At 45.2% G+C, this 13,954-nt stretch overlaps 1 protein-coding gene across 1 annotated transcript in view; it reads left to right on the top strand.

Annotated features, from left to right (window-relative positions):
• The window catches only part of BTBD11 (BTB (POZ) domain containing 11), a gene marked incomplete at its 5' end in the record, with an annotated part of 78,771 nt that overhangs the window by 51,826 nt on the left and 12,991 nt on the right, over nt 1-13,954 (top strand). The window contains 3 exons of the mRNA XM_009872456.1: nt 33-253; nt 1,671-1,849; nt 13,671-13,776. Coding sequence (XP_009870758.1) covers nt 33-253; nt 1,671-1,849; nt 13,671-13,776 — 506 coding nt within the window. The remainder of the gene's footprint in view (nt 1-32; nt 254-1,670; nt 1,850-13,670; nt 13,777-13,954) is intronic.

The raw sequence follows: 13,954 nt of genomic DNA on the forward strand, positions 1-13,954 counted from the left end.
CTCCCTCTTCTCTGTTGTGCTGTGATTGACAGGAATGTCTTCCGTAAGCTGCTTGCTCAGCCAGAGAAGGAGAAGAGTGATATTCTGTCACTGGAGGAGATCCTGGCTGAGGGGACGGACTTGCCCGACTCAGGTGCTGCTCCACTTTGTGCCAGCCGGAACAGCAAGGCCAAGCTGAAAGCCCTGAAGGAGGCCATGTACCACAGCGCTGAGCATGGCTACGTGGATGTGACCATTGACATACGGAGCATAGGTATCTTACAGGGATTTGGGGAGGGACCTCTATAAGAACCACATCTCTCTTGAAGGGCTGTTGTTTAAACTGACCATAGTTGTACCTACCTCAGCTCTCGTGGGAGGAGAAGCTGATGGGGGATCTGGCAGGTTCCCAGGCCATTTTTGGCTCCACAGTGCACCCTGTTCAGGGGCCACTGGCACTCTTCTGCAAGATGGAGCGGTTTCTGTCAGTAGCCATCTTCATTGCTGCGTGGCAGAGCGTTAAGTCAGGCCCTGGGGCAGTGTTTGGCTGCCATGGGCCACTTGCAACAGCTCCTCTTTTGCACTCTGCTATAAAGCAGACTACCATTAAAACAACTTGATTTTCCAAGGTTTGTGAGCCTCTGAGGGCAGAAGCACAGAACTGGCTTCTTGGTGTGCCAGTGCAGAGCTTGAACATCATACCAGCCTGCTGGGAATCGCTTCTGCCTGTGGAGAGAGTCGTTGGATTATGTGGAGGGGAATCATTCTGGACTGTGTATTTATTATCCCCCTTGATCTGTGTTCAGAAAAAGAGACCCAAGTGCCCGGCATGCCTCTGTCTGCTGCGGTGCTCCAGCCCCGGGGACGTGTGGTGTGGGTCAGAGTGTGCAGTGGTCTGAACGGTGGCTTGCTGGGTGGGCTGAGCAAGACCTGGCAATGAACAAGAGGAGAGCGATGGGACTGCCTCCAGGAGCTGGACATTTGCTGAAATGGAAGAGAAAACCTTTCGTAGCCAAACACCAGGCTTGCATTTCCTCCCACTCCATTCCGCAAGAGCCGAAACTAGGTCACATCCAGCGTAATGCTTGCAGAGGTACACTAGGTCCATGTGCTTTCTTGCTCAGTGCATGGGAGCAGTTCCTTTTAAGTTCCTGGAGAGTGGTGCTGCCATGACAAACTACTTGAAAAAGCTGATCTGCTTTACTTGCCCAGTGCTGTTTAGGGAAAACAGCAATGATCAGGAGAGGACATGGGATAGCACTTAAAGAAAGTTTTAATCCGAAGACCGCCAGTTTGAATCCAGGTGGAGACTGACCAATATCAGAGTTTTTTTACCACTTAATGGCTCTCCAGGGCCGCATTCAAACAAATGAGCTAGTGTAAATCTAGGTTCCAAAAGGCTTTTGCATCACAGAGCACCACAGCAATTACCACAAATTGGCAGTCTCAGCAGAGAGGCTAAGCCTAGAAGAGCAGAGAGACCACAGTCTTAGCATTTGGAGGAAAGCCTCTGTGCATTAGGTCTGGGATGTCCTGATAACCACAAGCCTTCTCAAACGGGAATAAATAGGAATTTGATTTCTACGGTTATTTGGCAGCGTTTGCTTAAATCTTAATGTAAGTAAAAGTAAAAAAGCAGAAGGGCACATCTTTCTGTGAAGCTGCGAATGAGCTCTGTCCTCTGTCCGTAGGTGTTCCCTGGACGCTGCATACGTGGCTGGAGTCCTTGCGCACATCCTTCCAGCAGCACAGACGACCCCTCATCCAGTGCTTGCTAAAGGAATTCAAGTCCATTCAGGAAGAAGAGTACACAGAGGAGCTCATCACACAAGGGTTGCCCCTGATGTTTGAGATACTGAAAGCCAGCAAGGTAGGATAAAACACGCATTTTAAAGAAATCAGCCTCGTTCCGATCCCCTAAGACACAAAGCTTGCGATACTGTTTTTGCACAGCTGTCCCAAAGCTTCTTTAGACTGTATAGGATTCTTATTAGTAGTATTGTATATCTCATTCTTTTTCATTGTGGAAACATGTTGAAAACACGATCTAATCACATCTCCTGCTAGAACTTAAGCTAGAACATCAGCTTAATACTGATGCTAATAATAAGCTGGAGTGACAACAGAAGCTCTTGTATAATGGTGAAGTTAAAGTCAAAAGAGTCACTGCTGTTGTTAATCAAACCAACTCAAAGAATAACTTTACCCAGCTTGTTTTACAGGACCATACAACAAAGCTAATATTCATGTTTGCTTTTGGTTGCTTTAACCTCTCACATGACTTTCTCTTGCCTTCATGTGGGATTTGGACTCTTAAACTTGTGGGGAGACTGGTTTCTACAAGCACAAAACAGGATTTTTTTTTTTTTAAATCTTCTGTGTGAGTGTTTGTACTTGCAGCCTGCCCAGATTTATTCTTTCAGCTGACATTTTCTTAGCCAGATAAATCAGACGAGCAAAACCTTTTTAAGGAGGTACCATTAAGTATGCAAGTATAATACCAAAGGAGATGATCATGGGGCAGGCAAGGAGACGAAAATATCTTACCTAGTGGAGGATGGATATTTCCTTTTAGAACTTGTTATAACCAACAGACTCTTCTCTGTACCAGTCCCACCAACAGTCAGTCACTCCCAAGGAATGCCCAGTCAACTTTTCTGTTACCAGGAAGTCATTTTAGTGATGAAAAGTATCAAAATTATTTGACTGATGTCCTTTTTCTCAGACACCACAATACACATTGGAATGGTCTTCTGTTTGTTTAACTGGGAATTAAGTAACATCTCTCACCTGACGCTACATGTAAACATCAAGGAGCAAATAATTTTTAGTGCCTGCAGCAACAGCCTAAATAATATGAAAAGGAAGATGATCTGGTATAGGCACTTCAGAACTAAAAGATTCCAGACTTAATATAGGTAGTGAAAGCCTACATGGATTTATTTCTTGTATCCTGAAAAAGAGGGCTTGGACTGCAGTCCTGAGCAAATCCTGAACATTTGTGCCTGCAGTCTTTCTGATTTGTGCTCCCATGAGTCTTTCCTTTGGGATTAGTTTGTATTGGATGGGTATATGGAGAATCTCTGCTATAGCTTTTAGGAAATTATTCAAAATCCTAGGATTTGCAGACTCCTTGTTCTGAGCTTGCTTGGACTAATGTATATTCTTTCAGAAACTACCAGCAAGGTGTTGTTTGGTTTGAAAGTTGATATGAAACTAATTGTATTGAAAACTTCACAGATATTAAGTTTAGGCCCTGTAGTCTAGGATGAGGTATAGCTTTACTCGCTCTTTTCTTGGGTGGCTGAAGCTAAGGCCAATGATCATTGTTAGAATATATTATTTACATAGGATTATACCTTCGGGACATGTTAGACTGGGTCTTCCAAAGTCTACCGTAGTAGACCTAGAAACAAGTAGGACTGCTGCCTTCTGCTTTGGGTTCACTTAAAACCAAAAATATGGAGGGGTGAAACAAAGTGAAGTATCACAAAAAACCCCACATGACAAAGAAGAAATCTGTGCTGATCTTTGTTCCTGCCTCTGGGCCTAGGGGAGCTGCCTGTCTTCACTCTTCATGAGTATGCATATTCACAAACACACACACATACACTGATTCATATTCTTAGAAAAATAATGAATCATTCTGGGACACTGTAAAGGTTTACAGATTGTCTGCAAATGGCATGAATTATTGCGGCAGTCTTGTCCAAATGGCCTCATGCAAAGCTCTCCCAGACAGAAATGAGGACAGACTCTATGCAGCCTTTTGGAAGGAATCAAAAGCAATTCATTTGTAGGAGACTGAGCCAATAAAACTTCTCCCTGGTCACTCTGTAGAAGGCAGCCGAGGAAAGCTGAGATTCAAAGGAACTTCTGTTCCCCTTCTTTGGAAGGGCTGAGAGCAGAGACTGTTCTTTATGTTTACCCACAGAATGGAAATCTTTTTTAAGATGTGCAGAAGGGCCATAACTGTGGTTGAGGTCCTTTTCTTTTGACAGCAGAGCTTGGTCTTTTGGGTGGGGAGAGGAGCTTGATTTGCCCACGTGGACATCCTTTTCCCTGTGGGCTGGGAACTTCGAGAGAGATTACATCTCTTGCTAAGCATCACAGTCTGGCCTAGTACATTTCCTTAATGAGTTTTTCAGGGCAAAAAGTATAAAATAAGCAACTAGGAAGCACAGACCTGCTTAGCATTTCTTGGCTGATGTAAAACAAGATGTCCCATTTGCTACATATTTGGATATTCAGTATATTTTAATTGCATGGTAACTTGCACCTAATAGAAATGGCATTTTGCATTCCTATAAATAGTTCCAACTATCCCATAATCTCAGAACAATTTACAAATATTAATGAGTTGGGACATGGAAGAAGATCTTATCCTCCCATTGCGAACAGGGAAACTAAGGTAATTAAACAGGCAGTTTTTCAGCTCCTCATAGAGTGATGGTCTCGGCCTCAGAAGCTGTGACAACCTGGATAAGCCAGGCAGCAATTTGTAATTTGAGTAATTTGGCCGGAGAGACTGTCCAAAAATAGCATAGAAACATAGGGCAGATCTCAAAGTAGGAAGTACGCCTTCTGCACCCACCTTCTACTTTGCACTGTCGGACAAAATGTTCTTGCAAGTTTCCAGGCCATGCAAAACGGCCAGATGGTACAAAAATTGAAAGATTAAAATAAAAATAACCAATACCTACAAGAACACTATCAGATGTAAGGAATCCCTTTGTCTTAGAGATATTCTTTTAAATGGCTGTTCCTAGAGGATCCAGATGTGAGGATTTATGTGGGAGCTCTGCCACTAGCCAGCACTAATGCTGATGCCCTGCAGGGTGACACTCTACTCCCATTTATGTGCTGGGACTCTGACAATAGGAATAGAAATGAAAATAAAACTTGCAGAAATCCTGATGCAACAAAATTGGCAAATCAGGCAAAAGTGCTGAGCTGAAGTCCCTGGTTTTATTGCCTCTCTTCAAGCTGTGAAATAAGCAGGGAAGAACAGTGAGTAGATTACACATTGGTTGTTCACTGCTGCGCTAAAGCCCTGGAGGAAGACTTCTAAAAGCACAAATGAAGGTTTGATACTCAGCTCCTGGTGGCTTCCAGTGGGACGAAGCGCTTTCATTTCCTTTCATGCCTTCAAATGTCTTTATCAGCCGCACCGTTAGGAATTGGATGGAGAGTGGAGAAGTGAAAGTATTTCCATGCTGGCGAGGCAGAGCTGCGAGAACAGGCAGAGAGTCGCTCTGTGCTCACTCCCCCTGTAGTTCCTCCTGTCCTGCAGTGAACTTGGGTCATTACCACAGCAACAACCAGAGAGGAGGTACTCCAGAGAAAGTAGCATCACTGGAAAGGACACAGAGAGCTCGGTGTAAGGCACTTTACTAAGACAAAGCAAAACTGAAAATGGGAAAGCTGTGACACTAAAAAAGTCAATGGCATGGTGATGGATTTGGACCACCAGATGAGAAGGACAGGCACTGCCATTTCGGGATGGCTTGAATCTCTGTGGCAGACAAGCACACACAAACATAGCCTGCTAGAAGTGGTTTGGTCAGGGCTGTGTGAGACAAAAGCCAGAGACACACTTCTGAAAAAAGATATCAGCTGCTGCATGAAGTAGAGTCCCTCAAAGCTAAGATGACACTGGAGATCTTGTTACAGAAGAACGATAGGAAGATGCAGACAAATTTCTGCCTGTTGGAATCTGTGTCGTATGCTTTGTGGCCTGGGGAAACCCCCAAGGTTCTCACTGGACACTCTTTTTTGCCTCCAGATGAGGTTGACGTTTGCTTTACCCGAGCTTGGCTCTGAGGTGGATTGCCCTCCTGCCCCATGTGCTTGAGGGCTGGCCACAGCTCGGACATTGTCCTCCAACCTGAGTAGAGACTTTTTAAAGGGCTGCATCTGGATGTGTGGGCTTGTAGTGCCTGAGGTGGGGCTCGCAGGTCAGCTCTCATGGTTTTGTAGGGAGATTCTCTCGAGGATATTGTACTGAATATGCAAGATGCTTCTTTGTCCTCTACAAAAGTCTTGGAGCTATTTCAGTTTGATCCTGACATTTCCACAACCTAAAAAGAAAGAGACTCAAAACCAAAATGGTGGAAGTTAAACACATTTGGCCTTTGGAGGAACTTCGTTTTAGATTTCCACTCTGGAGCTCAGCATGAGCTTGAATTGTCATTAAAATCACCCAGCTCCATCCATGCAGACAAGCCAGCACCATTGCTGGCAGTACGAGGTGATGAGCCAGTTTCATCCCTTGTTTTTTATGTGTACAGCAATTTATGTTAGATTGTCCCTTGCCTAGTTTTTTTTGAGAAGAAAAACAATCTTTTAATTCCAAATCACCTCTCTTACAACTTTCTCTCTTCCCCTATTTATATGGGTGAGGAACTGCTATTTGCCATTACTTTGGATCCTTTGTGGCTACGCATCGCTGAAGTGTATGTGTTAGTGCCCGTGTGCATTGCAGCCATGTGCTGAAGCATTGTCTGAACCTCCACCTGAGACTGGAGGTGCTTCGTACCAAGAAAACTTGGCTTAGCACTAAGAGTATTCTTGCTAGTGTATTGACCAAGATAAAATCAGCTTGAAAAGTCATCATCACTATTCCTCAGTTGTGTACTGCAGCTTTCCCGTCATCCTTCCTATCAGTTTCTGCCAGTGACAAGGTCATTTATTTTAACATTTAGCCTGTTAGTGAGGTGTTGATCACACTGTGCAGCCAGGCTTGTTGAAAGATGCAGGAAACTACTTTGCAAAGATGTTTCCTCAGAATTGAAAGCTCCTGCAGAGTTTTCCAGCCTCTGCAAATGCACCTATAGGCAGCTGAAGAAACCCACAGGAGTGCACAGGCATCTTTTTTGGAAGGCTGAGCTTTTTGAATAACACTCATCAGTCTGGTGTTGACAGTTATTGAGAACAAATAACAATTCAAAACGATAACCAGGTTTTAAAATTCCAAAAAGATTCAGTCTTGTGGGTATCTTGAGAAACCTAATCTATGTAGTTTAAAAGCTAAAGTACTTTTTGAGCAGTAACTGAGCCACTTGGAATCCAAAAATCTCTTAGAAAGTAAAGTTTGGGGTCTTTTCTCTAATCCATCTTTTCAGAAATAGCAGCGTCTAGCCTCTGTTACAGATGCAGTAACTACTGAAAAATAACGTTCACGTCTCCAGCAAACAGAAAGCAGAAGCAAAGGCTGAAACACCTGCTCTGTTGCAGTGAAACGTTCCAAAGCTGAAGCTTGGGATATGCATCCTGTTTCTTTTATTGCTGTGGTCTTTCTGGATTTAATTCCTCTAACACAAATGTCTAGAGAGGTTTCTCAGAGAATGTCAACAGACTCAGTTCGTGCGTCTGTTCTGCAAAGTCTGGGCACGGTGGTCAGCAAACATCAGCTTTCCTCCGAGGTCCACACATGACCTGGAAAGTGGCACTGGAAGGAAAGTGAAGGAGCTATAAAATTCCTCTTTTTGTCCCTTGCTTCATGATGGGCTGAAATGAGTATTTAAGATGGGCTTGAGCGAAATTCTTTTTTACTATATGAAGCCAGGCTACTCTGTCCTGCAGGAAGGGGACAGGGGAGAGGTGAATCCTGTGTGGCGCTTGGCCAGGCACTGGGTCATAATCAGCTGCTAGAGGAAAGCTCTCCCCTGGGAGAGTACTGTGCATTTTTCTCTTGCCTGGAGATGGATTGGGAAAGAGTCCTCTATGCTGGGTGAAATTTTACTTCCTTGTTAAACTGCTTTTCAATAGAAAATTGAGGGTTTGCTATAATGACAAGTTTCATTAGAATTTTTGTTCTCCACATAATATTTTACCTTTCTTGAAAATATTAATGCCTGAAAATTGAATGTTTTGGCTGGCGACTGAAATACTTTAACTGAAGAAAAATGTGAACTTTCCTCAGAGGAGGAAAACCTGCACTAAAAATAACCCCAAAGACATCCAGGATGCTGAAGTGCCCACCTACAGGTTCCATGGAGTGGCTAATGCCCTTCTATGTGCCAGCTAGTGCCCAGCCTGAGCTCAGCGATTGATTTGAGTGATTTCATAAGCCAGGTTTCACTGTTCTTAACTAATAGCAGCCATCTGTAATGTTGCCCATTGTTATTTGTAGTACTTCTGTGTCTAAACAGTTCAGAGTAACTGGGATGCAAGTTATCTACACGTGTGCATCATGCATTCTCTGTGTGAGATGGGAATGCCAGGTATTAACTAGCATGTTAATAATACGCTGTTAACCCTGTCTTGTGTTTTCATAATGCAGATTCAGCTTCGTACTAACATAGGTTTGATATTTTTTTCTATCCTCTTTCTGCCTTCTAAAATGTTTCCCTGCCAGAGGCAGGGGGCGATTTACAATAAATAAATGCCATGGATGTGACACCTGCCCTTTTCTAGGCTCTCACCCAGGGATTAGACTGTGCCTGGGGATCTGAGCTTTTTACATACAATGCACAGCTGTGATATAAAGAGCCTTTTGAAAAGGAGGCTTGGCAACTTTCCCAGAAACTAACTGAAGGGTCCATTTTTGCCTTACCTGTGATTAATTCTTTTCCGTTTGTATTTGCAGTGGAAGGACTTGAGCTCAGCACTAACAAAACCCATTTTGTTACGCAGTTCACTGCCTCTAACTGTATCTCCAACCTCTGGGACTTCCCTACCTTTGCAGCTGTTGACTGATATTATGTGTGTGCTGCTTAATCATCTAGGAGTGACCCTCTAAAGTGGCATTTAATCAGCTTTGAGGCACCTGGCAAAAGTGACTTATGCTAGAGGACCATAGCAGAAACACCAAGCAAGGATGGAAAAGGTTCAGAGATGGCAAAGAAAGTTTGAGTGCTCAGGGCTGGGTGGGAGGGAGTCTGTGAAAAGCCCTCTTTGATGCTTCACTCTTTATTGGCGCTTTCTGGGAAGAAGGGAGCATAAACAGAGAGATAATTCAAGAGCATCCCACAATGTCATAGAAGGGAGTTCATGGATGAGTCCTCAGTGGGCTTGAGGTATTCCGAGACTCTGCCACTGCTGAAACAGCTGCCAGGGACCAAGTGTGAAATGCAGAGCTGGAAGCAGCACTTCTGTTGCTCTGCTTTTAGTAGAGAGCAGGGTCTTTCCAGCATCCTCAGGACCAGAGAGAGAAAAGATGCCTTTGCCAGCACACCTGTTCCCTGAGCAACATGGTTTCTCTGCTTGATGGAGAGAGATGTGTATTAACAGGCAGACATCAAGCCCAGAAGAGTAAGTGTGATTTTTCTGCTTAACGTCTTGAGCTTTTGGTTTTGGAGCTTTGTGGTTGAGGAATTTGAGGGCTTGGCACACTTAGGTTAAGCAGGCATTAAATGGGCTGAGCTGGTGAAGGTGACATCAATGGAAGGAAAACCCAAAGTACTGCCTGGGATTTCAGAGGCAAAGAAAAGCAGCCTGTTACCACTGGAGAGGACAGTCACATGGAGGTGGTGGGATATCTATCGGCCGGTAAGGAGAACTAAGCAGTGGGTTTTGAGCAGTCCGTAGAGATGTGGTGTCAGAATGGGGGAGCCTATGAAGAAGAGGCAGCTGAAGCATAGGGTGTTCAGAGAAGAGCAAAACTTCAGCCTAACTGCTGAATCTGACACTAATTTTCCCTGTAGTGTCTGGAGCATAACCACCAAGATGACATGTATCTTCCACAAGTAAAAGAGAGAACTGGCTATGTATTTACCACCTGCATCCAGTACCTTGTAGGACCACATCCCAGAACAACTAGGCTGGGTTGAACTGGGCAAGTTGGAATGGAGCCAGCTCTCCCAGGGTATGTGCCAAACTCTGGAAGAGCCTTTCCTGAGTCCTGCACGGACCTTCATCAGACAGACATTCAGGAAAAAATACCCCTGCTCTCCCCACCCAGGTCTTCACCTCTTTTCAGATCAATCAACTAGTCATCTTTGCTCCAGCAACTTGAAAACCCTCAGCTTTGCTTCAAAAGAATTTATGAATTCCCCTTGCAGTTCAAGTGCATTTGCCAGGAGTGGGGAATTCCTTTAGATCTCTGCCGAAAAGTGCTTTTAAGTTGGGAGACCACTTGTATCTACAAAGCAAAGTTGCTTGCTCACCGACCAAGTCTCTGCTGGAAGCACCATCTCCCTCAAAAGATTCACTGTTGTTCCCCGTTCCCTCTTGCCTATCTGTAAACTACCCCATGGCTAGGTAAATATTTTTATTATATCCTATGCCAAGCTTTTTTCCCCCCTCCCACACTAGATGCGCATCGGCTCCCTTTGACTGCGAATGAACACCCATGTCTGAAAGGAAGTTGGCCTCACTCCAGAGCTCAGCCTTGCACATCCTGGCACAATGTTTTCCAACATCAAACTGTAGCAAGAAAACAAACTTCACTTTGCTCCTCCAGTGTTAATATTGCCGCCCACAACTGCAGCAGCGAGCTCTTACAGCTGTTCCTTCAGAGTCAGCTGGTAGGGTGATAGGATAAACAAGGAAGAATTATCCAGCTCGGTGCTTAAATGCGATGGAACCAGGGCAGCTTCTGAGCTTCCCGGTGTGGGCACTGTGCGAAAGGGAAGGTTAAAAAGGCTGGACGTGTCGTCCTCTCTGCCAGAGCAATTCTGATGTCCCAGGTCATGGCCTCCTGCAAGTTGTTCTAGTTACTTCACAGGTAGTCCAGCTCAGCTTGCTCCAAGAGCAGGATTTTTGCTTAAAACCTGATTTTTTTCCCCAGCCACTCAGCTGTAGACAAAGCATCCCTTTTCTCTCTCCTCGTTGCTGCCTCTTTCTGCCTGGTTTACTTGTAAAAGCCATCAGAGGCTCTGTGGGGAGCAGATCCAGACCTGTGAGCCTGGCCGTGTGTGGGGCAGGAAGTGAGCTTGCTCTGCTGTAATAGCTCACCACTTCCCTCCCTGTGTCTAGGGGAGCAAACTTGCTGCTGTTTGTTAGCGATGACTCTAAATGAGCACATGTTTCAGCTTTCTAGCCGAGCACATTTTTTGGCCTTTCAGTGGCATGTTTTGTAAGTATTTAATGTTATCGACAGAAGCCAAAGGTCTCCAACCTCCTGTCTGCCAAATGAGATCAGTGTCCTGCACTGGAGGTCTGAAGCTTCACAATGCATCGAGCCGCTGTCTGTCTGATGGCCCTGCTTTCTTTGATGTGCTGATCCTAAGGTCTCTTCTCTTTGTCCCATTTCTCTTTTGTGTCTCAGTGTTTTTAAGCATCTCTCATGTGAATGTATCATATCTCGAGCTAATTAGAGTTTAGTTTACACCAGGTTTTTCACAGGCTTGTGGGCAGTCAAGGTGTCAGTGGCAAGGTGGCTTTATAATGGGCTTGTATCTGCACACCACAGGGTTCATGCCCCAGTGGTGACCGAGGGAGCTGGCAACATCTCACCTGCGTAGGCAGACTGCCACAGGATTGTCTGTGTGCCTGACCCTTTCATCACGGTGGTTGGAGTTAGGAGCAGGGATCCTCTTCTCCCACCTGTGTGACTGGACTTGGCCTGTTTTTCACCTGGTCTAAGTGCACTTGGACATCCTGGTATGGGATGCTGTGGCTCTGACCAGTGAATGAGACCTCCAGCTCCTAACGAGGCACTGGAAGGTCAATACGCACATTTTCCATCAGCACATTCCCACAGGCACCCTGGAAGGAGGAGATGTGTTGTCTTTATTGATGTATATGTGTGTTTTTAAAAAGCTGTGCAGGCACGGCTGTGGCTGAGACTTGCGAGTTCATGGACCCCCTAAAACCTTAGTGGGATAGACAGGGCTTGTGTACCCCAGCAGATTCAGGAGGGAGCTGCCAGTAGCTATCCTCTTCAGCGCAGTTACTCAGCTTTATTCACCGTGAGTAAAGGTGAGCATTACTCTTCCAGTCGTGCCTCTTCTCTCCAGAAGCTTCCCTCTGCTCTGAAGCACAGAATTATCATCATCCTCTGTTGTATTTTACTGACAAGATTCTTAGCATCTGCTGGATCCAGCTGGGAGCTGCCCTGCTGGTAATCAGCATCCCCCTGGAAGCACTCCTCCCTGGCTGACTCAGTCGGCCGCGGAGCTTCGGCACAGCCCTTTTGAGCAGAGAAGCAATTGCTCTTTCTGCCCTGTCTGTCTAGAGCTCTCCCCCCACCAGTCCTCCTGGCAGCTGAGTCATTTCCTTCTTTAAATCTGGTCTTAAATCTTCCTTTTCTCTTCGCCCTGTGATTCACTCCCTTTGTGAAGTGCTTTGCAGAGCTCCGGCTGGAAGATGCTGAACAGAGAGATGCTCCCGGTGCGAGATGTGCTCCTTGTCTCAGAGCCACAGCGGTGAGACCCTCTCCAAGGGCTGGTCCCTGCGCCGTGCTAAATGGTGTCTCTTGGTATCAGTATTTCTCTTATCTTAGCATTTCTTTCAATGCTACATCTGACATAGTAATAGGAGCCAACTCCTGCCTGCAGGCAAGCATGTGTAATTTCCTTTGACATCAGCGTGTGCCTGTGAGGGCACGGTTCTACCCTTTCCCACCCCATTTGATTAGATGCAGTGAGGGAGTCATTATAGGATCTCTGCCACTCCTCCTCGTCCCTTGTAGGATTTGAGGAGCATCGCTGTTGGAACTGAGCTCAGAGAAGAGAAAGCTCCTAGTTCTGCTCTATAAGCCTGGAGATATTTTTAGTATAACATCTACACTCCTCAAATTTTTTTATTAAGATTACTTTTCTCCCTTACCAGCTTATTTCCTTAGCCTTGTACCCTCCCATATGTAAGTGCCTCGCCTTTTCACATTTTCCCGGTGTGGAAGGGAATCGCCAGCCAACAGGGTAGTTAAAAGATGTCATCATGGATTAGCCGTGTGGCACCATTGAACTTGCTAGACCGGCTCTGGTTACCAGCAAAGAGTGAGATAAAATTTGCAAAAGCTTTTAAATCCTGCTCTTGGCTGTTACTTAGGTAGTTAAGCACTAAATCCACTTCACTATCCTTGCAAGTTAGGCGTATGAATACCGGTGTTGCTTAGGCACTCAGGAAGGCACCCTGGGGGGTGCCTTGCCCCCTGAATCTGGGCAGAAATGGGTAAGGCCAGGGACCAGACCTGGTTCTATGAAGCTCCGGTAGCTTCCTCAGGACAGTGGTGCACGGGCCAGTGCCAGCGGTGTAAGAGCACATTAATAAAACATTTGGGATTGAAGGAGGAGTTTCAGTGGCAAACTGTGATGCTTCAGTCACTCTGTAAGGGAGGGTCTGTTTGCAAGACTGTTGCACTTAGAAATGTATGCAGGCCGTGCAGATCGTAGCTCTAGTTTGCTAAAACATGACTGATAACCATTTTCTAAAGAGTGACAAGAAGTCATTTTCCAGTACAGTAAGTCTGCAAATGAAATGAAATTGTTACTGTAAATGAGCTTTTTTTCTATGGAGGGGACAGGGCCTATGGAGCTTTTTAGGAAAAGACCACCTCTGGTCCAGAGAGAAGAGTTTTAATTTTAACTGATTCCTACAGGCAACATAGCAATCAAGTAAATGGCAATTGCAGTTTCTGATGAATACTGATAATCCTAAGCTCTGATTTTTAATAAAGCTTCAGCAATCACATTCTTCAGCTTCGAAACAGGCAGCTCTTGAAAACAACATAGCATCTCCTTTGCATACTGATCTTACCTTGCGTACTCAGCTTACATTGCATATATTTGTTTTCTTTTGCTTAGAACGAAGTGATCAGCCAGCAGCTCTCTGTCATTTTCACTCATTGCTATGGACCCTACCCTATTCCAAAACTCGTTGAAATTAAGCGCAAGCAGACCTCTCGCCTAGGTAAGTGTGACTTGAAGATACTCATTGTTTCTCCAAGGAGACCTGGGGGAAGTCTGCATCACTGGCTGGGTGCTGGGGGGGACACGATTCAGAGAAAAACCTGAATTTGAAAGGCAGAAGTAAGAAAAGGAAGAGCCCCAAACTTGGCCTGACCTGAAACTCATGCTGAAATCGGGAG

Source organism: Apaloderma vittatum, unplaced genomic scaffold (genome assembly GCF_000703405.1).
Source record: "Apaloderma vittatum isolate BGI_N311 unplaced genomic scaffold, ASM70340v1 scaffold3527, whole genome shotgun sequence".
In the NCBI taxonomy this organism is placed as follows: Eukaryota; Metazoa; Chordata; class Aves; order Trogoniformes; family Trogonidae; genus Apaloderma; species Apaloderma vittatum.